The 24,665-nt window shown below is 41.5% G+C and overlaps 3 protein-coding genes across 4 annotated transcripts in view; 2 read left to right on the forward strand and 1 right to left on the reverse strand.

The window, feature by feature from the left end:
* Positions 1 to 350: 350 nt before the first annotated feature.
* LOC100659448 (putative claudin-24) lies at positions 351 to 1,100 on the forward strand. Its single transcript, XM_003415829.3, has one exon. It carries the CDS (start codon positions 351 to 353, stop codon positions 1,011 to 1,013), a length of 663 nt encoding a protein of 220 aa, XP_003415877.1. The 3' UTR covers positions 1,014 to 1,100.
* Positions 1,101 to 2,475: 1,375 nt separating this feature from the next.
* LOC100670825 (claudin-22) lies at positions 2,476 to 3,139 on the forward strand. The gene has a single exon (XM_003415853.2). It carries the CDS (start codon positions 2,477 to 2,479, stop codon positions 3,137 to 3,139), a length of 663 nt encoding a protein of 220 aa, XP_003415901.1. The 5' UTR covers position 2,476.
* Positions 3,140 to 5,963: 2,824 nt separating this feature from the next.
* WWC2 (WW and C2 domain containing 2) overlaps positions 5,964 to 24,665 on the reverse strand; it is a 317,713-nt gene continuing 299,011 nt past the window's right edge. For both annotated transcript variants that reach the window (XM_064273548.1, XM_064273549.1), the window contains 3 exons: positions 23,671 to 23,913; positions 11,277 to 11,404; positions 5,964 to 7,012 (listed from right to left, as the gene is read on the reverse strand). In XM_064273548.1, the coding sequence (XP_064129618.1) occupies positions 6,946 to 7,012; positions 11,277 to 11,404; positions 23,671 to 23,913 (438 nt within the window). In that variant the 3' untranslated portion in view covers positions 5,964 to 6,945. The remainder of the gene's footprint in view (positions 7,013 to 11,276; positions 11,405 to 23,670; positions 23,914 to 24,665) is intronic.

Raw genomic sequence — 24,665 nt, forward strand, 5'->3', positions numbered from 1 at the left:
TGAAGCACAAAGATTTCTGTTGTATTTTAGGGTGAGGGGTCATAGAGACCTCTTTGTTCATCCTTAGATTTACAATCATCAAGCATTGGGGATATAATTTTACCAAGCAAATTGGAAGGTAACAGATCAAATCCTTATCAGAAAACCTAACTCATAGTTTTAACAGAGTCCTTCGTCCTTTACATGAAACACTATATTCAAGAAGAACAAGAATGCATTTCAGAGTGCCCAAAGGGTTAATGGCCAAAGCTTATATTCCAGGCAGCATGGAACCAAGATCATCACGCTACCGTCAACAACAAAAGACAGCAGCTCCTATAGAGGTGGCAAAAATTTTAAGCTTTGTTACAATGGCTTTTGTCTTTAGGATAGCAATGCAACTGGTTGGACTTTTATTATCTTTGCTGGGATGGGTTTTATCCATTATTACAACTTATTTGCCACATTGGAAAATCCTCAATCTAGAGTTAAATGAGATGGAGAACTGGACCATGGGACTCTGGCAAACCTGTGTCATCCAAGAGGAAGTGGGGTGGCAATGCAAGGACTTTGACTCTTTCTTGGCTTTGCCTGCTGAACTCAGGATCTCCAGGGTTTTGATGTTTCTGTCAAATGGGCTCGGATTTCTGGGCCTGCTGGTCTCCGGGTTTGGCCTAGACTGCCTGAGAATTGGAGAGAGACAGCAAGATCTCAAGAAGCGACTGCTAATTCTAGGAGGAGTCCTGTTCTGGACCTCAGGGATCACAGCTCTTGTTCCAGTCTCCTGGGTTGCCCACGTCACGGTTCAGGAATTTTGGGATGAGACCATTCCTGAGATTGTCCCCAGGTGGGAGTTTGGGGAAGCCCTCTTTATTGGCTGGTTTGCTGGATTTTCTCTGGTGCTAGGAGGGTTTCTGCTTAACTGTGTGGCCTGCTCAGCTCAAGCCCCTCCAGCTTCGGGCCACTACACAGCAGCAGAAGTGCAAACTCAGTGTCTACACCTGGAAAATGGAACTGCAGACCCTGAAGTGTAAGACTTGGACAAGCCAGGGAGATATAGCTTTCTTCTCTTGTGATGACAAAGGGGTCTTTGTGACACAGCCAAGTCTGTGCTGCTACATTATCTTATTTAATAATTGCTTTTTGACTACATTTCCCTCCCTCCCGTGTATCTGGAGGAATGAGAAAAAAATTTACATAAGGAAACTATATGGTAAGCACTACATAGGTATGAGCAAAAAATTTCCTTCATCTGGTTTTTTAAATCGAAATGCTGTGGTGGTTGTTCAGTATTTGCAGTCTTAATGTGAGACCTTTTACGTTAGAAAACTCTTTGGTGTTCTGCATAGCAAAATCGCATGCTGTGCCAATCCCGAAGTGGTATTTCCACAACAACTACTTTTGTCTCCTTTGAATAGAGGTGGTTTGTGTTTAGGAAATGACTAGGCACCCTCTGTGACAGGGTATAGTGGGACTGAAGATTTTAGTCCAGTGTAATACCTTCAGATTAAAAATCCTGGTCAACCTGATCTTTTATCTCTTCCCCCCAAAATTTTGTACTTAGAAAACAATTCCAAAATTATTTTTCTTGCTATCCAAATATTGACAGTCCATTTGCCCTAATGAAAACTTCCTTTTCTTCAATTATAACTTACAAGTATGGGAATGTACACTTTGGTGGTGAACAGATGTTGATTCTGACCTACAGAGTCCTACTGCTTACGTGTCCCACAGCATAGAAAGCGTGTTTAGGCGAAAAAAGTGAAAAGAGAAAACCAACCCAGCGTTCTGCGCACGTGCACGACTTTGACAGAAAGGCAGGGAGATAAACAGACCTGCTGTTGCTCAGCTATCGCTTCACGTCGGGTATGGAGCCTAAGACATTTTCCCTAATAGGCTTGATTTAAGTACTAGAGAGAGTTCTGAGAAGACCATTTTATCTGGTTAAGAAATACTTGTCTTGAACGCATTTTTAAAAAAGGATAACACCCAGTATTACCACAACACACCGACTGAAATGTGAGAGCTGTAGCAGGTGAAAATCCGGCAGGTGCAATTAGTAAGGTACAAAGCAGCAGGAGTTGAATCAAAACTATCAATTAAACATTTTGAATTTAGACTTAATCCTTTGATTTGTTAGAAAGGTTGGAAACTACACACAAATCATTTATATTTTAACAATGAAAGGAGGATTATTACTACTTAATTTTATTTCCGTAACAAACTGCTTTCCACAAATTCTGCCTAGAGGACATGAACATGATCTTGGCCACACCTTGGTGTTACTGGTTTGCAGCATAATTTCCCTATCCTTTTCTGAAACCTATTCAACATGGGATCTAACAATAGCAGCTCTGGCAAGAAGTCTCCTATATACACAACGAAAAAAAAAAAAAAACATTTTTGAGCTCCGCAAGTGTTAAGTCAAGTGTCTCAGTGCTTCTTGCTGCAGCAGCCGGGCAGGCCTTATCTTGGCTCACACTCACACGACTCCACCATGTCCTTGGTATTTAGAACTGTGGCGCAATTAGCTGGGATTTCATTGTCTTTGCTGGGATGGGTTTTATCCTGTCTTACCAATTACCTGCCACATTGGAAAAACCTCAATCTGGACTTAAATGAGATGGAGAATTGGACAATGGGACTCTGGCAAACCTGTGTCATCCAGGAGGAAGGCGGGATGGAATGCAAGGACTTTGATTCTTTCTTGGCTTTGCCTGCTGAACTCAGGATCTCCAGGGTTTTGATGTTTCTGTCAAATGGGCTTGGATTTCTGGGCCTGCTGGTCTCCGGGTTTGGCCTAGACTGCCTGAGAATTGGAGAGAGACAGCAAGATCTCAAGAAGCGACTGCTAATTCTAGGAGGAGTCCTGTTCTGGACCTCAGGGATCACAGCCCTTGCTCCAGTCTCCTGGGTCGCCCACATCACGGTTCAGGAATTTTGGGATGAGACCATTCCTGAGATTGTCCCCCGGTGGGAGTTTGGGGAAGCCCTCTTTATTGGCTGGTTTGCTGGATTTTTTCTTGTGCTAGGAGGGTCTCTGCTTAACTATGCAGCCTGCTTAGCACAAGCCCCTCCAGCTTCGGGCCACTACGCAGCAGCAGAAGCCCAAGACCATTGCCAACAACTAGAGATGAAGAACACCAACGTGAAAATCTAAGCCAGAAGCTATCAGTGGTATCTACTCTTCAGGAGACACTTGCTCAATTCTGGATTTGGTAGGAGTTCCTACTAACAGTCACCCATTTCTATGCTTTCAATTTTGTAAAATGCAGTTTTTTTTTGTGGTGATTAGGTTCTTAAACTGTAATGTCTCTCTAAGGCTGGTAAACCATTTTTATCTTCCATTTTGAGACCAAAACCAATCAAAATAGTAATCATACTTATTACTGTCGATGAGTTTTCTTGATTTTAAAATAGACTCGATGATTGCACATACAGAACTGGTAAATAAACATCATATTAGCACTTAAGTATCCTTAAAGGTATTATTCATACAGAGATAAATCGTGTGGGCAATTGAAAATGTTATTGCTAATCATTTACTTCTTTCAAGCACTTGGGATAATCTATTACGATGAAATTCAAGTCTCCCTACATATTTATCTCAAATGCATGATACCTGATTATACTAAAAAAGCTGGCTGCTCTTTAAAAGCTTGGGAGGTAAGAGACGCGGGACACGTCATGTCTCTTTTAATCAAAGACCTCAGTGCCTGTGTGCAGCCCTTTCCAAAAGTCAGCCACATTTATTCAAGCCTACGTCAGAAGCAGAGGAGGGCAATCTTTCGTTTTTGAAGATTTGTGTAAAATCTGCCATAAAAATGTTGTTTTGCTCCTATGTCCTGTGCTCTGCATTTGATGGCTAACATCATCACCTGCCCTGGGCGGGGAGCAGCCACAGGGGGCGTCATGGCAAGGACCTCCGTGTGGGCCGAGGACTGTGTGGGACGCTGCTCTGTGTGGCTCTGAGCACATGGACAGCTGAGGCCGTGCAACGACAGCATGTTCTGCGGCCCTTCACTGTACCTGAACAATGAAAATCTCCACCTTTTTTTTTTTTTCTAATAAGCTATCCATATTGTCCAAGCAAGAACGATTCACAACAAGCTGCTGGCCTGGAGAATGCTTCATGGAAGATTTCATATTTGCTCAGTACCTGGTTCAAGTAAACACTTGTGCTTGGGCCAACAAGGGAAAGCAACTGAACAATAAACGACAGTGAAATAAGTATTAGGCAATATGTATCTTTGTTAAAAAAAAAAAAAAAATTGAATTTTTTCCACCCACAAACACATGGAAAGTGCAGAAACCAAAGTTAATCTATATATTTGCATACTTTTACAAACAAGACAAATTAAAACAGGAACATGTTCAGAATTTAACCTGATTAAATATTTAGTTCAGTCCTGAGCTTTTGATATTTAATACAATACAGATAAAGCAATAGCAAAAAATTTTTTTAATTTATTTGATTTGCATGCTAAACTTTGTTCATCTGGCTAGCAAGATTCTTTGTGTACCTGTAACACTTATATTCCGATATACAAAACTGTAATAATATACTGGTAATTCAAAGTTGAGAACTAAATATCACATTCTTTTTACCCTGTGCAGAATAAATTCTACCTTTAAAAATAGTATTTATAATATTAAAATTCATATTTGTCCATATGGTTTTGTGATCAAGTTATTAAATGTTTTGTCACTGTGAATTATTTGGGTTAGTACAAATATGATTGTTAAAAGCTGCCTATAAATACATAACACTATTGCTGATTTTTGAAAGTGTGAACAAAGGATTATATTAACATCAGTTTGTCTCTCATGTTAGAAATGAGCAAATTCTGCAAAATAAAACCTAAAGAACCTTGGTCACAACTATTAGCTACCAGCCTGAGACAGATTTTATTCTTTAACACTTGTCTGAAACTTTTTGTATTACAAAAAGTTAACAGCTAATCTGATGAAGATTTATAAAGCTGTAAATATTCCCATATAGCCTCTTCTATGTCAAACATTTAAAATGGCCAGAACCGAACTATATATTAAACAGAACATAAATAAGACTGTAAATAAATAAATGAAGAAAATAAAATCATACGATACAACTACACATAACTCTATAAACATTTTCATGGCCAAACTAAAAAGCTGAAAACAAGCTGACCTTCATTTATCTCCACATCAAATCAACTTCAAAACGTCTGCCTTTCACATTTGACCTTGACAAAGATGAATGAAGTGTTTTATTTTTAAGATGAATGAATGGTATTCTTTCTCTCGTTTTCTTTAGTCATCTAGAAGGATGCACTAGGCAGCTTTCTGGTCACATCCAGTGATCTCGTCAGCAGTGCCTGCATGTTAGTGGTGGGACACGGACGAAAACACATGCTCCACCGTCTTCATTAAGTAAAGTTCTAGGCTCAGAAATCGCTTAATTTGATTCTGATAAAATGAACTTCCCCAAACAGGTCTAATTACTCTCAAGAAAAAAAAATCTTGCTAGTGGGGATTCTTCCTAGCTTTGGGAACAAAACTTTAAGTGGCTCACTCTTTTAAAATGACTTTCTGCATTACTAAAAAAATTTTTTGATTTCTGTTTGCTTTGTAAGATGACTAACCAAAAACTGCTTCTTCCAGTATAAGAGACGGGGTAATAAGCATGCTTTAAATTGCATAAACACTTATTTAGACTAGAAGCCTTTAGGCTGGCAGTTACCCGAGGGTTGGTGCCTGAGTCAGACAGGCTTAAATTCTAAACTGGAGGGTAGTTTCTCAGTTTTTATCTCTGAATGTCTTCATCTAGAAGAGTTCTGTTGTGGCTGCTGTGTTTTACAAACCATTTAGCCTACACCTCAAATCCACAATTCCTCCAGTCACGCTCCTCCCTTCGCCTTCTGACTCTTCGTCATAAACTATAGATGAAATCCCCTAAAAATGAGAGATGCAAAGTAATTTCTAGTAAATGCTTGAAGCTTGAATTCCATTTGACAAAGTATTGCTTTATTTGCGGCAACTCTGAGTCCACCAAGATGCCCTCTCCTCTGTTCTGGTTTCGCCCAGCGCGCGCTGATGCGTTTCCCTCCGCACCACCAGGACTCTACCTTGGCACACCCGCCACAGCATTCATCTCCTGGGCGCCATCCGCACGCCCAGGACACAGCATCATGGGTGCACGCCAGAAACTCATGTTTGCACACCTGCGTGAATCCCGCTGAGTCAGAAGCAGCAGCTGCTCACCTAAGGATTTCGTGTATCTTAGGGTAACTGTTTTTTCCTCTAATCTCCTCTACCCTCAATGTAATAAACCATGAGTGGTTCCAGGAGTGCTGCTCCTTTGCATTTTTTTATATTCTTGCACTCAATATTCATGTTTTTGTTTTCTTTAGACAAATATAAAAGGACAAAAAGGAAATGGTTTCAAGGAAACAAAGTGTTCCACCACAGGTGACGAAAATAAACACGGCCCCTGTTTCAGGTGGACTTGAAACTCTGAAGTGAAACTTACACTCACGTTAAATTTCAAACTGAAAAGAGCTGCACTCTGTACAAAAATCCCACATCGCGTGGCTGCCATCTTCACAGTGGACTCACAAGAAGACTCACGAAAAGCGAAAGCCACCTTCTGCTGAACAAGTTTCTTCTCAACAGTCAGCTCAATAGGACATACCCTGGTACTGCCTCTATTCCATTTTTTATAAAATAAAGCCCAGAGGCAATGCACACATACTGTACAACATTTGTGTACCAGATTATTCCATTTTGGTTATCTGATTTTTAAAAAAAACATATAAGAATTACATTCAAGGTATTTTACAAATTAATATGTTGAAAATCTGATGTGAAATAAAAGCTCTTTAAGAGTTGATAATTATGTTACAATCAAAACAGAACAAATGTTCACTTTTTCACCCTCCCTAACAACGTGAGCGGGTAAAAAAAATAATTCCTAAAACTATGTAATTATACATCATCAGCCGGCAGGGATGGGATGCTGATCTTCGCTCTGGTGAAGTACGCAATCTTCTCCCTAGAGTCAGGGGTGAAAGATAAACCAACTTTAATATTACGCTGAAAATACTCCATGACCATGAAAATAGTCGCCAAGAACTCCGGCGGTGTCTCTACAAGCTCAGATACTATGTCTTTCCTCAGACAGAACTCCACTTAAGATCAAGATGCTCCTTGCCTCTTAAGGGCAGGATATAAAGGTGAACAGCAGCTCTGGCTGATGGTAAATCACGTATCAACTGAGCCCAGGAGTTCCTCTTCCAAGATTTCCACCGTAAGTCAGTTTTCAAACCATTAAGGGTTCAGTCTAGGTACAAGTGGTTCTAAGCCAGGTAGTAAAGGATTCAAAATGGCCAAAATCCTACATAGACGTTTCTCAGTGACTTCCCAGAAAGGAGCAAGACACCTTTCAGAGGTTGTCAGAGGTTAGGGGAGTGTCAAAAATAAGATGACTAGGGTTGTGTAGTTACCAAAGACAAGAGCAGCATGTCTATTTTCTCCAGTACACAGAGTTCAACCAACACATCCTTATTAAGGGTATATTGCATACAAGGGGCATGTAGTCCGCTGTAAAGAAGAATAAAGCACTGGTCCTCCTCGAGGAGCCAAGAGGCTAGTTGGTGAAAGAAGTGTGGGGTTAGAGAAGAAAAGCACCAGTTAAAAAATTGTGGAAATTGAGATGAGAGCTATTTTTGTGGTATCGTATCCTTTCAATTCGTTGAATTCCATAAGAGATATAAGTAAGAACTAAAAAAGGCAAGAGAGTGTGGTTGTGATGTCAGTAGTAGCCTTAAGGCACAGCTGAAAACTGAGGACCCCTGCAGACAAGTTTTCTTTGACTCACATGGGGATCTTATGAATACTCAAATTAGTTGCCAGTGTTTACATTTGGGATATTACACATAATAATTATCGATTTCTGATTTCCCTTGAAAAATCAGAAGGTCAGTGCTATGGGTTGAATTGTGTTCCCCCAAAATCTAAGTCAACTTGGCTAGGCTATGATTCTCAGTATTGTGCAGTTGTCCTCCATTTCTGATCTGATGGAATTATGCTATGTGTTAAAATCCTAACCTCTGTGATGTTAATGAGGCAGGATTAGAGGCAGTTATGTTAATGAGGCAGGACACAATCTACGGGATTAAGTTGTATCTTGAGTCAATCTCTTTTGAGATATAAAAGAGAAGTGAAGAGAGAGGAGAGGGACCTCGTACCACGAAGAAAAAAGAGCCAGGAGAAGAGCGCATCCTTTGGACACAGGATTCCTACATTGAGAAACTCCTAGACCCAAGGGAATATTGATGACAAGGGCCTTCCCCCAGTGCTGACAGAGAGAGAAAGCCTTGCCCTGGAGTTGACACCCTGAATTCGGACTTCTAACCTCCTGACTGTGAGAGAATAAATTTGTTAAAGCTATCCACTTGTAGTACTTCTGTCAGAGCACTACTAGATAACTAAGACAGTCAGAGAACACTGGGCTCTTGATTCCATGTGAACAAGCAGCTGGTGTGGAACCAGGCCTGTGCTTTAGGCAGAATGCCCCAGACACCGCCACTTCCTGCTGTCGCCAGTCAGGTGTCAGTCACCAAGCACTGCCTTCACGTGGTGCCACCACCAGGCGTCCAGTGCAGTTTGTCTTATCCTGGCCCACCACACTCATTCTCATCATCTGCCTGGTAAGGGGAGCTGGGAATATTTATGAATTCTGTCTTGTGTTTTAGTAACAACTGAGAGCTGAACGGTTTTCTATGCTGGACAATGTTGGTTACTTTTCGAAGTGACCACAATACCAAGGGCATGAAAAGATTCCTCTTATCACTCTGCAGTTCTAAAAACTCAAGTAGTAGCATTCTCTAATAGCTAAAAGAAAGATTCTTTAAGCAGAATAACAAAAAAAAATAAAAATACAAAAACAAAACCCATTGCCATTGAGTTGATTCCAGCTCATAGTGACCCTATAGAACAGAGTAGAACTGCCCCACAGAGTTTCCAAGGAGCGCCTGGTGGATTCCAACTGCCGACCTTTTGCTTAGCAGCCGTAGCTTTTAACCACTAGCTTTTAACCACTACGCCACCAGGGTTTCAGTAAGTAGAATACAGGCAGGAAAACCTAATATTTTACCATAAATAACGTTACATAAAAAAGTATTAAGCCCATTATGAAGAAGTACAGCCAGAACACTCCTTAGAAGTGAGGATAGCGAGACTTTGTCTCATGTACTTTGGATATGTTATCAGGAAGGACCAATCCTTGGAGAAGGACATCATGCTTGATAAAGCAGAGGGTCAGTGAAAAAGAGGAAGGCTCTCAATGAGATGTATTGACATAGTGGCTGCAACAGTGGCCTCAAACATAGCAACAATTGTGGGGATGGCACAGGACCAGGCCGTGTTTCGTTTTGTTGTACATGGGTTCACTATGAGTTGGAAGTGACTCAATGGCACCTAACATCAACAACAAAGCTCATTATATCTCAGCATCCCTTCACTTCTACACAGCACCAAATCCCACTCCTTTACAACTATCTTTGCTCATCATTTACCCCATCTTTCCTGACACTTCAAATCGTTCCCTCTCCCCTAGCATGATTCCTTAAGCCTATAAACTTTGTAAAGACTCCTCTATACCAAACGGACATACACACATACACCCAGATCAAAACCAGTAACAAAGAAAAACTTTTCTAGGACAGGACCCTACTTTCATTTAAGCCAGTGTCCTAGATTCCTTTTTCTTTCTTCCTTCACATTTTTCTGAAAGTTTTCCTATTTCCAATGCAACCTGGCTTTCCATCCTCACTTGACTGTCCTGTCCTTGGGTGGTCACCAATGGCCTCCTCATCAACCTAGGGTGTCTAGGGGACAGTTTTCCTTCCGCCTCTCTTAGGTCGTACTTGACAGTATCAACAATCTCCTCCCCGCCCTCTGGATCCAGAACTGCACTCTCCCTTATCCTTTTACTGCTCCGACCATTCCTTGTTAAATCTCTTTTCCTGTATGCCCCTCCATGGTGAGTGTTCCCCAGGCCTCCCCTCCTGGCTGCCTTTTCACGTTTTCTGGGGCTTTCTGCCTATAAAGCACAGGCCCAACTCTATACTAGGTGTTTGTTCTGGGAATCATTTCCATTGATTCAAGCTCCACATCTAGGATGAAGGCCCCCAATCTTTATCTCCTGTTCTGCCCCTTAGCCTTGGTTTTTGGTTATTATTTCCACTTGTGTGCTGGCTGTCGCTCCCTCGATGATCAGCTAGAATTGTCCAACTGATACTCCCAAAGGCAGTGTTCAGTATGCTGGCTACGCTCCAGCTCCTCCTCCAGTGCTGTGGGCTCCGATCCCTGGCACCACAGTGCAGTGCTCCACCATTGCCCCCCTACTGCCCTGCCCACTCTCCTCCCAGGTCATGTTCCTGTCACCTAATGTCTCCCCCGCTTTACCAGCTCCTCTCCTGCCTCCCTCCACAATGCCTCTAATATCTCTCCCCATCACTTACTTTTGTGCTTGGAGACCCCTGCTGGCTCCCTCATGGTCTAAAACCGAAGTTAAAAACCTTTAGCACAGCATACAAGGAAATCTGGCCTATGGCTTCACCTACTGGCAGCCTCCACCACACATACAGTGCTTTCTCCTGCTGTGACACCCTTCTCAAACCTACCACCTAGTGCCTGACAAACTCCTACCCGTCCTTCCAGGGTAAGTTCAGATGCTGCTCTCTTACAATCTTGTCCTGTTTACTTCTGCAGCCCTTGACCCCTGCCCTACATGGATGTGCTCACACAGGCCCCTGTTTCTACCTTTCATTGTCCACCTAGCATTGCCAGGGTCTGTCCACCCCTCTATAGACCACAACACACTCTGGAAAAGCAGGATGTACTTGTTCTTTGTCTCTGTACTGTGAGGCCTACCACCGTGTGTGGCTCAGGGGGAGCCCAGGGAGTGTGCCACCGAAGAAACGCCAGAGGTGTATGACTTTTCTGTACCGTTTTGCATCTTGCAGAGATTTCTTGATGAGATGTATGAATTGCTACTAAGAATTGGGGATACGCCGGGTTCTCAAGGATCCAGGCTTTAATCAAAGCTTTAACAAAACCAGGACAGCAACTAGTGGAGTCTGTAATCTTAAGCAGGAGGAAACAAAAATTACAAATTCAAACTGGGAGCAGAGGAGCTGGTGTCTCATATCCCAACAGTAACGTCAATCCCACTCTAAGTGAATTTCTACTTATTTCAGGTGACTCGAGGGTGATTCAAAAGCTGTCTCAGGCAGGGGACGGGGGCTGTTTACCTGAAGGACTGCACTTGCCGGGGCACCTTTTGGCTCTGCTCCCGAAGCCGACACACATCCTTGGAGACTTGCCGCATCAACTTCTCGGCATTCAAATCTTGTTTCTGTTCTTCTTTTGACTGTTCAGCCTGGCAAAGGAAATGAAAACACAAAAAAATCAAAACATGAATGAGAAATCCCTCCAGACGTGCTACCAGGCGTGAAGGCTGTGAACTAAAGCCACAGGAAGGGAACCTACACAGACAATGAGGGGCTATCTTCTCACCACCTCAGGACAACTCCAACATGTGGGACTCACGCTGACCGGGAGCCATCAACTCAGGACACCCTTACTTTAATTGCACTTGAAACATCTTTTTACATAAGCAATGTATGTCCATTTTGTTACATATGGAAAACCTAAGAATCCCCAACAAAATAAACTGGAAACTGCTTGTAATACTGTTTCCAGAAAATACCTACTGTTCACATTTTGGTGAGTATATTTTCAACCTTTTTTCTCTCTGAACCATTTTAAAAGCTATTTATTTATATACATACCAAAAAAGTGCACATAAGCATATAGCTCAAATAACTTTTACAAATTGAAACCAGTACTCAGATCAAGAATGAGAAAATCCCCAGTTCCCAGAAGCCCACTTTGGTGCCCTCCCAGTCACTACCCCCCAGGGTTACCAGCATTCTGATTTCTAACAGCATATATTACTTTTGCCCACTTTTGTCTTTTACATAAATGGAATCACACAGTAGGCACTCTTTGTTTTTGTTGTTGAGTTGGTTCTGACGTCCAGCATGATGTCTTTCTCCAGGGACTGGTCCCTCCTGATAACATGTCCAAAGTAAGCGAGATGATGTCTGGCCATCCTCGCTTCTAAGAAGCATTCTGGCTGTACTTCAAGACAGATTTGTTCCTTCTTCTGGTAGTCCATGTGTATAGTCAGTATTCTTCACCAACACCATAATTCAAATGTGTCAACTCTTCTTTGGTATTTCTTTTTCATTGTCCAGCTTGCGTATGAGGTGACTGAAAAGATCACAGCTTGGGTTAGCTGTACCGTAGTCATCAAAGTGACATTTTTGCTTTTCAAGATTTTAAAGAGGTCTTTTGCAGCAGATTTGCCCAATTCAATATACTGTATCATTTCCTGATTCCTGCTTCCACGGGCATTGATTTTTGATCCAAGTAAAACGAAATCCTTTATATTTTTTTTATATACTCTCTTAGTCATCTAGTGCTGCCATAACAGAAATACCACAAATGGATGGCCTTGACAAAGAGAAATTTATTCCCTCACAGTAAAGTAGGCTAAAGTTCAAATTCAGGGTATAGGCTCCAGGGGAAGTTTTTCTCTGTCGGCTCTGGAGGAAGGTCCTTGTCCTCAACTTTCCCCTGGTCAAGAAGCTTCTTAGGTGCAGGGACCCTGGGTCCAAAGGACACAGTCTGCTCCTGGTGCTGCTTTCTTGGTGGTATGAGGTCCCCCTGTTTCTCTGCTCCTTCTTTCTTTTATATCTCAGGAGATTGCCTCAAGACACAATCCAATCCTGTAGTTTGAGCCCTGCCTCACTAACACAACTGCCGCCCATCCCCCCTTATTTACATCACAGAAGCAGGATTTACAACATACAGGAAAATCACACAATACCAGGAATCGTGGCCCAGCCAAATTGTTACACACATTTTTGGGGGCACATAATTGAATCCATGACAGGGTTTAACTTCTTGTGCTCAACATTATACTGAGATTCATCCACACTATTGTATGAAGTTATAACTCGTTATTCTCACTGCTATACAATATTCCATTGTGACTTTACCACAAGCTACTATCTGTGTTACTGTTAGTGGACATTTGGGTAGTTTATATGAATATATTTTAAAAATAAAAAGAGAATAATCCATATATATTAAATGTTGTTTTTTTTTTTTTTCATTTTATTCATTCAGTCATTTACTCAGTCAACAAACACTTGTTGCCTTCTCAGAAAAGCTTAAAAATCAAACTTTGGAAACATATTGCCTGGGTTCAAATTCCACCTCTGCTGCTTGCTACGTGAATTGGGGCAAGTTCCTTGGTCTCCCTGTGCCTTAGTTTCTACACTTGTAAAAGGCAAATACAGTACTTACTTCAAAGGGTTGTTATGAAGTTTGAGTTAAAAATATATGTAAAGCACTAAGAGAAACGCCCACCTCATGGTTAAATCTACCATTTAAAGGGTTAGGCATTACGGTGGTCATTTCTGCTATAGGCAGACACTACACCAGGAGGCCGGGGATACAGCTGTGAGCAAGACAGGTGGAGTCCAGTGGGGGGAGCAACAGCAAAGACAACAAATTTTGTTTAAAAATTATTAAAAATTAACAATATATTATAAACTTTTCCTCAGGTCACCAAATCTTCCTCACATAACAGTCTACTATTAGAATTATTTAATTAACCCTACAGTATAACACATTTTATTCCATGCTGCAACATTGATTCAAATGGGATTTAGAATTTTAAATTCCAGGTAAACATGTGGTTATGTAAGATTTTGGAAGGGAATAAAAGTTGGCATGTAATACATACACACACATACAGACAGAGACACACACACATATTTTAAATAATACAAGAAGCTGGACTACACGAAGAACTCAGCATCAGGACTGGAGGAATTCTTATCAACAACCTGCGTTATGCAGATGACACAACCTTGTTTGCTGAAAGTGAAGATGACTTGAAGCACTCACTGACAAAGATCAAAATCACAGCATTCACTATGGATTACACCTCAACATAAAGAAAACACAAATCAACACAACTGGACCAATAAGCAACATCATGATAAACAGAGAAAAGACTGAAGTTGTCAAGGATTTCATTTTACTTGGATCCACAGTCAATGACCATGGAAGGCGGACTCAACAAATACTGATTTCTTAGGCAAATCTGCTGCAAAAGATCTCTTTAAAGTGTTGAAAAGCAAAGATGTCCCTTTGAGGACTAAGGTGCGCCTGACCCTGGCCACAGTGTTTTCAATCGCCTCGTATGCATGCAAAAAGTTCAACAATGAATGAGGAGGACCAAAGAAGAACTGATGCCTTTGAACTATGGTACTGGCAAAGAATATAGAATATACCATGGACTGCCAAAAGAACGAACAAATCTGCCTTTCTGTCTTGGAAGAAGTACAGCCAGAATGCTTCTTAGAAGTGACGATGGTGAGACTTCGTGTCAGATACTTTGGACATGTTATCAGGAGGGAACCATCCCTGGAGACGGACGTCAATACTTGGTAAAGTAGAGGGTCAGCAAAAAAGAGGAAGACCCTCAATGAGATGGAGTGACATGGTGGCTGCAACAATGGGCTCAAGCATAGCAACGATTGTGAGGATGGTGCAGGACTGGGCAGTGTTTTGTCCTGCCGTACACAGTGCTGCTGAGTCAGAGCCGACTTGATGACACCTAATAACAACAACGTATTTTAAATATTCACAATAAGCCACATCCACACATACAGATATTTTGGATTAAACTGGATTCCCCCAAAATACGTGCTGAATTCCTAACCGCCGTACCTGTGAAGGAAACCCTGGTGGCATAGTGGTTAAGTGCTACGGCTACTAACCAAGCGGCTGGCAGTTTGAATGCTCCAAGCACTCCTTGGAAACTCTATGGGGCAGTTCTACGCTGTCCTATAGGGTCGCTATGAGTCGGAATCGACTCCACGGCAGTGGGTTTTGGTTTTTTAGGTACCTGTGAGTACGACCCTGTTTGGAAATAGGTTTTTTTTTTATGTTAATGAAATTATACCAGAGTAGGGTGGGGTCCTAAACCTTCCAAGTTATAAAAAGAGCAGAAATGACACAGAGGCACACACAGAAGGAAGACAGACATCCAGGACTGCCAAGGACCTCACAGGGCCACTGACGGAGAAGGATCTTCCCATAAAGCCACACCCAGAATTGAAACTTCTAGCCCCCTGATCTATGAGAAAATAAATTCCTGTGCTTTAAAGCTACCCACTTGTGGTATTTGTGTTACAGCAGCACTAGGTGACTAAGACAACATATAATTCTGTGTTTATATTACTCTGCTATTGCGGAAAAGTAATCAAAGTTATGTATTATTTATACTCTGAGTTGAAAAACACAATATTGTATAATAATAAGGCTTATCTGATATCAAATCCAAACCTGTTTATTTATTATTTATTAGAGGCACCTCAGAATAAAGGCTTGGTGATCTCTTCCCAAAAAATCAGCCATTAAAAACCTACGGAGCAGTTCTACTCTTGACACACACGGGGTCTCTGTAAGTCAGGATTGAGTTGATGGCAACTGGCTGATTGGATGATACCAAATAAAAGGATAATTCCTTATACACACACACAAATAAGAAATGAGGTTTAAATATGAACATGCTATTTGCTGCTCTTCCTTCCTTCATATTTGAAAACTATGGGACTCATGCTAAGAACTATCACTGTGGTTTAAAGGGCCGTGGTGACTCTGCTCCCCCACCTGCCGCCCTCTACAAAAGCGCCGACTCCCTCCTTGTAGGAATGCTCAGAGCCGCCTGGTTGCTAATTCCAGCTGGGGCTCAATATTGCCTCGTGGTTTGAGCTATCTGCACTGTCCATAAGCTTCACGAGGGCAAAGGCTGTGTCTGTTTAAACAAATTTACAAAGATTCATGTGCACAGTAAAGATTTTTAATTCATTGGTTTATCTTTGACAATCGCCCATATTTGCAGAGGTTGCTTCCAATGGTGCCTTATAAAATGAGTTATATTAAATCAAATGGCTGGAAACTTATGAACATAATAAATATGTACTTAATATGGTAGAGTGTAGTAGTATAAAATTTTGTCAATTTGTTCTTAAAAACAATAGTTATTCCCATCTGACAGAAATAAAACTAATTCAATTTACCTTATTTATGTCTTGAGAAACAGTGTGGGACATTATAAATATACAAAGTTGCTTTTGGGACTTGTTTGGAAAGCTGCTTCAAGCAAAGGAGTTCTAAGGAAAACTTTGGTGCCCGTACAGGGTAGTCTCACCTTCACTTTCCTCCCAATTCTCACCACAGATGTTGGAAAAGGTGGCAAATGTGAGCCGCACTTTGGGGAACTGCTGCGTGCTGGAAGTGACGCCCCGCTGCTCTCATTCAGCTTCCCATCCATGTAACAGAAAGAGAGCATCACTGTATCCCTGCCAGGATGGACTGTGACTTGGTTTGTCCTTAGAACACTTACTGAGGAGCAGCCATTTTCACAGCGAGACCTTTGGACAGCACAGGACCTGGAGATGCTTCTGAAGAATCCCTTAGCCCCCTTTAGGAGCCTCGGTAGCACAACTTAAGCACTCAGTTACTAACCGAAAGACTGGCAGTTCTAACCCACTCAGCAGCTCCGTGGGAGAAAGAACTGGCAATTTGCTCCTGTGAAGATTACTGCCAAGAAAACCCTATGGGACAGTTTACACTGTGATTTGGGGTCACTAGGAGCTGGAATAGTCTTGACCACACACTAGGACAATCCTCCTTTCTTGTCTGCCTCCCTCACAGAATATGGGCAACTCCAGGGCAGGGACTTGGCCAGCCTTGCCTTCCTCAGTGCCAAAATCCCTCATGCCTCCCAGGCTCAGCACACTGTAGGTGCAGAGCAAATATATGTTGAATGAGTTAACAAATAGGTCTGTGGGCAAGGCAGGTTGTTAGTTGACTGTTGTTTAGAGATTAATTTGTATCAGTAACTCTCATAAGGTTTATAACAACTCAGAGTTTTTTTCCCACTGATTACTGGCTATCAAGAAAGTTTCTCCAGAGGCAGGGCCAAGATGGCGGAATAGACAGACGCTTCCGGTGAGCCCTCTTACAACAAAGACCCGAAAAAACAAGTGAAACAAGTATATTTATGACAAGCTAGGAGCCCTGAACAACAAAGGCAAAGTTAGAAAATGAACTGAGCGGCAGGGGGAGGAAGAGATGGTTCAGAAGTGGAGAAGAGTTACGGGACCTGAATCGCAGGGAGCCCTCAGACACCATTCCCAGGAGTGGCTGTGGTGGGCTGGTACTAGCATTCATTCGGCAGCAGTTTCCTCAGGGAGAAGCAGCCAGCCACATAGCCTACTCACACTTTTGGAATCAGAGAAGAACGGTGCTCTCGGCAAAAGCTAAGTACTTATGTACATTTTACCATACTGCCCACACCCAAGCCAGCTTCAGCCGCTGTTGATTTCCCTGGGCCTGGGATAGGCCCTGCTGAGTGCCTAGAGCCATCCTCCCAGCCTGGGAGAAGGAGTAAATTCACAATTGGGAGAAAAAATAATTTGCCAGCTCCACTAACTGGAGGGAGCTCAGGACAGAAGCGGCTCCTGTCCAGGCATAACCGGTCCGTGGACTTTGAGTACCTTTCCCCCCCTGCATGGACCTGTATGGACCTATTTCAGGAGAACAGGCCCTTGTTGGCAGACTACAACTGTTTCGGCTATACGGTGGAGAGATGGGTGTTTGATGTTTGGCATTGCTTTGCCTATTAAACAGGGTCCTCACCTACCCACATCAGGGGCCTAAGGACTGGTGGCTCCACTTAGGTCCTTTATCCATTTTGAATTGGTTTTTGTGTATGACGTGAGGCAGGAATCTTGATTCATTCTTCTGCATGTGGAAAACAAATCTTCTCAGCACCATTTACTGAAGAGACTCTTCCTTCCCCTATGAATAGACTCAGCACTCGTCGAAAATCCGCTGATCACAGATGTATGGACTTTCAGTTCTATCTCATTGGTCTATTATTACACCAGCACCAAGCTGTTTTACCTACTTTAGCTTTGTAGTATGTTTTGAAATCAGAAAGTGTGAGTTCTCCTGTTTTATTCTTCAAGGCTGCTATAGCTATTCAGTGTCCCTTGCCCTTCCATATAAATTTGAGGATTGGCTTTTCTATTTCTCAAAGAAGGCTGTTGGAATTTGGATGAGGATTGCATTGAATCTATAGATTGCTTTGGGTAGTACTGACATCTTAAGACTTTCAATCCATGAACACGGAATATCCTTCCATTTATTTATGCCATCCTGTTATATGGAGAATATTTATTTTATTTATTTTTACTAAATGTTTTATAATCTTCCGTGTTCAAGTGTTTCACCTGGTTAAATTTATTCCTAGGTACTTCATTCTTTTAAATGCTATTATAAATGGTAATGTTTCCTTAATTTCCTTTTCATCTTGGTCATTGATGATGTCTAGAAATCCAAATGATTTTTGCATGCTACCTTGTACCCTGCCACTTTGCTGAATTCACTAATTAGTTCTAATAGCTTTCTTGTTGACTCTCCTATCATGACAGAGTACTGAATTTTGTCAAATGCCTTTTCTGTATTGATCGAAATTATCAAGAGGTTCTTTTTGCTTATTCTATTAATGCAGTGTATGACACCGACTGATTTTCTAATGTTGAACCACCCTTGCCTCCCTGGGATAAATCCCACTTGATCGTAGTGTATAATCCTTTTAATATGTTTTGAATTTGGTTTGCTATTATTTTGTTAAGTATTTTTTACATCTATGTTCTTTAGGGATATTGTTCTGTATTTCTCTTGTGGTGTTTTTATCTGGCTTTGGTATCAGGGTAATGCTCACCCTCACTGAACAAGGTAAGAAGTGTTCTCTCCTCTTCTATTTTTTTGAAAAGTGTGGTAGGATTAGGGTTACTTCTTCTATAAATGTGTATTACTTTTTTAACTTAAAAATATTTTTTTAAGTGTTAAAATATTCTCAAAGCAAAAGTATACTAGATTCACTTTAAATTTAAAAATAAAAATGCCATGGCCCTTTTAGTAAATAAAAACTTATTCAGCACTTATTTTCATACCATTTTATGTAAAGCTGCAGTAACTTCCATTTTTTCACCACAAAGGATTCCCTTTCCAGATATTTTTTATTGCTTCTTGTTCCTCTCTCCATTTTGAAAGATTTGGTCCATAAGAGCAACCTATATTTGTTTAGTAATGACTCTTCTTGGTTATTTTGAAGTTGATTGGTTAGTTTAGCTGTTACTCTGAGCTTCTGAATTTATATAAATCACGTTCAAAGGGGACAACCATGACATTTTAGTGTCCTAACTTCAATAAATGATTTTTCATGAGGTGCAAGTAAGATAAACACAAAGAAGTCATCTCTACCACGATTTGGTGTATCAAATTAGTAAACTAATAATTATACTAAAACATTGCTGCTATTCTAATTCTTGGTAACTTATCACATGGATAAATCAACTTTAAAAGGCCATCTGCTTACTAAATTGAACATGGATAAATCAGGAAAAGGCAGAGAAGGGAAGTACATGTGGACAGATCTAGTTAAGAAAATCTGACCCAGTTTCCAGAGAAATTTTATTTTATTGGATGAGCAATAAGATAGGCTCCCAGTGGGCCCTGTTCTCTGTCTTTAGTTGCCTTCCATGTGAATGGAATCATGGAGATCTATTGTATTCCTTGTAGAGACCTATTAAGACAGTCCATCTAAGTAGCCCAATGGATGCTGGTATTTTCAACTACCAGCATCTTTGTGGCGATTACAAAATTACTTTGAAACTTGGCTTTGTTTTGCACTAAGTAAGACTGGCCACGGAACAACAGGTACTTCTTTTCAGGGTGAACAAAAACTCACTTTACTGCATACTATACTTGTCTCTGTGTTTTCTGTATATATATCTTTCTCAGGAAATCTGGATGACAAAATTTATCACTGAATTAGCTGTAATAATCAACAGTAACCACCTATGCATGCTGTTAACTCTCAATGATGAATACTAAGTTGTAAATATTAGGATTTATTTTGTTCAGTGAGGTGTGTTAATTATCTTTGACAAATAATTTTCTCAGTGGATTCTAACTTTTCAAAATGCTAATATCTGTATTATTTTAAGCTTAAAAGAAAGTCTAGTACCATAGAGCCTTGGCATTTTAACAAGGAAACACTAAGAACTTTCTGCTTTGTAACCAATACCAGTTTCCTTTGGAAAAATACCAGTCCCCCCAAGCATGCTTCTCCCCTCCTCACCCCAAATCATGAGAAGCTGCCTGGTTCATGAGCACTGGATGTCATTTTTATGCTCTCTGGAAGAGTATGATTAACTTTCATTTTGCGTGACGGGAGCCTGACCTTTAGAAAGGTCAAGTGATTTATGTAAAGTCACATTAAGATGTATACTGGAATAAGGAAGGCAAGCCAGTTGTAATTTACACCCAAAGTTTCTTCTGCTTCCTAAGGGGGATTGTACAGCACAGGAGGACACTAACTATGACTCAGTCTTTATTCCAAGCTACAAAACAGACTTCCGACCACAGAGGAAGAAGCCAGGTGTTGTACAGTGCGGCCCAGAGACCTGACAAAGAGGCAAATCCAAGATCTGCTCCTGGGTTCAACTAACTGCTTTTCGGGGAGTCATGTTCTTTATGGCAACTGGCAGGCTCTCTGCTCATCGATAGGCATTTTATGACTACCTTGCTGAAAATCTCACAAATCCCCAACACCACAGGGAAATGAAAGGGCAGTGTGTGTGTGCGCGTGTGTGTGCGCGTACATGCAGCTGTGTGTATATTAGGAAGTAGATGTGGAAATGAAGAGGAAGTGCAGAAATGAGCCAATGTTAGAAACTTCTAGTCATAATGAGTTGAAATCGACTCAACAGCAACTGATCAATAGATCACAGAATTGTGCAACTGGAAGGGACCTTGGAGACCCTCCAATCCAGCCCTCTTATAGAAAATACAATTCTATTAAAGCATGGAAAAAACAAAAGCCACAGATATTCTTTCTTCCTTCTCCCCTCTGATGGACTACTGTAAGATGCAGTTTGCATGGTTTATAGGGGGCTGGTCCTGCAGGCGTGAGAAACAACAGTCTCCTTGGCCCTCTCCTGCTCTGTTCTCAGCCCCTGGGCCACAGACCCTTAATGACGCACTAGAACACAGCCTTGGCCTCAGACACAATTACAAGAGGCATTTCCTTCAGTTCTTCTGCCTCACTATCTTGGTGTGCAAACTGATTTTGGAACCAACTAAGAGTTGGTTAATCAGACTATACAGTCGCAAATCTTCTATTAAGATACAACTTATATAACAAATTTATGCTGTTGTTGTTGTTAGGTGCCGTCGAGTCAGTTCCAACTCATGGTGACCTTATGCACAACAGAATGAAACACTGCCTGGTCCTGCGCCATCCTCACAATCATTGTTATGCTTGAGCTCATTGTTGCAGCCACTGTGTCAATCCACCTCTTTGGGGTCTTCCTCTTTTCCCCCATGTGTCTGTCAGTTTGTTGTACTGTGGGGGCTTGTGTGTTGCTGTGATGCTGGAAGCTATACCACTGGTATTCAGATACCAGCAGGGCCACCCATGAAGGACAGGTTTCAGCTGAGCTTCCAGACTAAGACAGACTAGAAAGAAGGACCTGGCAGTCTACTTCTGAAAAGAATTAGCCAGTGAAAACCTTATGAAGGAATTTATAATCATCATTAAAAGCTTATTATGAGGCCAGAATTACGCATAAGTGGTTTCCATTTAGGACTAAACAACTGCAAATTAATATAAAAATAAAGCACTGTTTTTTATAAAAGAATAAACTGTCATTCTTCTTAAGGCACTTTCAAAACCTGGAAGGAGACTTGCTTAATTAAATCCTGAATGGGGCAAGACTCGCAGATCTTGGCTCTTGAGTCTTCGTATTCTTGACCCAAATTGGAAAGGTTAGTGATTTTTTAAATATTCTAAGCAGTTCTGAGACCAAGCGGCCGTATCTAAATCAGTGTTACCATGTGGGTGATAGAACGCCTGCTCTGTGAGCAAAATACGTCCAATGTGGCATTCAGCTAACTACTGGGAAGGCCGTCTGCATTCGACTTTGTACAGAAGTGCATTGCGTTGTGTTGTGATTTTAAAGGATTAAAAACCCCACGTACTTACGGCTTCATCTTTATGGAGGTGTTGGTTCTGAGGAAGGCGCTGGAAGTAACAGAGCGTCAGCCACGCATTCTAGCCAGCAACTACTTTTTAGATGGTGGTTTGCAACAAGGATAATCAAAACGCTAACGGTTTAGATGAAAGGGGAAAACAGCACCCACGTCATATAAATGGTTGCACTGAATGGCAGTGATGGCTGTTTTGGAAAAGTTCACTCGTGAGGGAGTTTAGTTTAATTTCATATTTATGTGTGGAAAATCTGCCAGCTACTCCTATGATTTTTTCTGCCACTAAGAATGTTAGTCCGCTAAATCACTCAAAGTTTTCCTATGGTGCCATACGCTACACCATCAAAAGACAATTTTGACCCAAAGTGAAGTTTATATTATGGATAAGATCGTCTATTAATTTAAGGAAGTGTCTAATCATTTCAGATTTTCATCCAAAAGGAGTGAAAGCATATACTGCTTTGGCATTTATAATACTCCAGCTACATGAAAAACTCTATTCGTATATTACAGATGGATGCGAACACACGTTCCCATACCAAACTATAAATTCTAATCTCGAGAGAAAATAAACTTCATAAATACGCATGTTTGAAATTTTTCAATATTTAGGTGGCAGAATAGAAACATTCCCTTAAAAAAAAAAAACAACAAAAATTGTATTAAAAAGCATCAGTAATTTCATTCTATTGTTACAGCTGCTTGTATGGTGAAAGGCAAAGGAGAACACCAATATCTGAGGTGCAAGCTTTCTTGAAGGTAAGAAAAAATGTGAACATTTAGGAGCATTAAATTCAGCAATACATTCACAAATGATGTGTTTAATGTATCCTTCAAGAGCCACTCAGAGAAAATCCAAAGGAAATTCACCATTTATGTTCAAAGTTGTACTGTATTTATTTACCAAGTCTTATGTTGCGACAAAGAAAAACACTGAGGAGAAATGAGGACAGCCACTTCCCTTTGTTGCCACGTTCCTGTCCTGCCCGGAGGCCAGTGGCCACCAGAGCTGCAGGTGTGGGGTGGGGTGGAGGTGGGGGACCACTAGCTGCATCCTACTGGGTGGCAGTGTCACTCTTTTATCAACATTCTGAGTTAAAAAAAAGACCTATAACAATAGGGAAATGTGTTCCGAGTTTTAGAAAAAGGATCAGAAGACTTTTGCTTGAGGTCTAAGCTGGGTGCCTTCTACGTGGTATGCTTTAAAAAAGATTAACCCTCTGTAGGCCTTCAGAGGAAACCCTGGTGGCGTAGTGGTTAAGTGCTAGGGCTGCTAACCAAAAGGTTGGCAGTTCAAATCCACCAGGCACTCCTTGGAAACTTTGTGGGGCAGTTCTACTCTGTCCTGTAGGGTCGCTATGAGTCAGAACTGACTCGATGGCAGCGGGTTTTTTTTTAGGCCTTCAGAGAAAGCAGAGATGTCAAGGTCTGTACCTGCTTCTCAGCTTGTTTCAGGAGCTTCTGGAACCTCTCATCCTCCAGCACACCCCGCGGGAGGTCGGTCTCTCCTTGAGCCTTCAGTTCCTCCAGCTTTTGCCGCAAGCCCCTCAGGGCCTGCAGCTCATCATTGAGGCGGCTCTGTCGGGTCAGAGATGCCTGGAGATCCAGTTCTAAGTCTAGAGATGTACGCACCGGGCATTCTTGTGCTGCTCTTCTAAGGACTGGCTGGCAAACGGTCTGGGGAGTCAGAAACAAAACAATCAAGAACATCATCAAAACACCCTTATGATATTGGCAGTCTTCGGCAACAATCACCAATATCCTGTTTTTCCTCCTTCCTGGCACGTAAAGGGATTGCACTTCTCTGTTCCCACGGCTGGCCTAGAGACTTACTTTGGCTAATGAAAGCTGAGTAACAGTGACGTGTCACTTGCAGGCAGAAATCTTTCAAGTCCTATACGAGATTTGCCTAGGTGCTTGTCCCCGCTCCAGGGTCAGAGAGCTACAGAGATGGAGGCTCCCTCTGCCTGGGTCCTGGCTGAGAAGAATAATAAGTAGGAGAGCATCCAGCCAACCTCCAACGAACAGTAGCTAAGCAAGAAACAAACCTTTGTTGTTTTAAGCCACTGAGGTTTTAGAGTTGTTCCCACAGTAGAGCCGAGTTTGACCAATTCACTACACAAAGCCCGCCCTATGTGAAAAGCAAATATATTTCTAGAAACTTATATTTCCTCCATTTCAGTATGCATGATGACTTTATCGCCATAGCTTATGTCCTCATGCCAGCCTGAATGTAAGTGGTCAACAGGGTTAGAGTTTGACTACCTTCTGTGACCAATACGCTTCAATTTCAACTCATTCTTAGATTCCCCATTATATGAAATCTACTTCCACCACTGAATCACTGATATTCTTCCTGGGGTCAATCTTATCCATTTATGAAGAAACATTTATTGAACATGTATGAATAAACATCTGCTGGGGGTTTG

This window comes from Loxodonta africana, chromosome 21 (genome assembly GCF_030014295.1).
Source record: "Loxodonta africana isolate mLoxAfr1 chromosome 21, mLoxAfr1.hap2, whole genome shotgun sequence".
Taxonomy (NCBI): domain Eukaryota; kingdom Metazoa; phylum Chordata; class Mammalia; order Proboscidea; family Elephantidae; genus Loxodonta; species Loxodonta africana.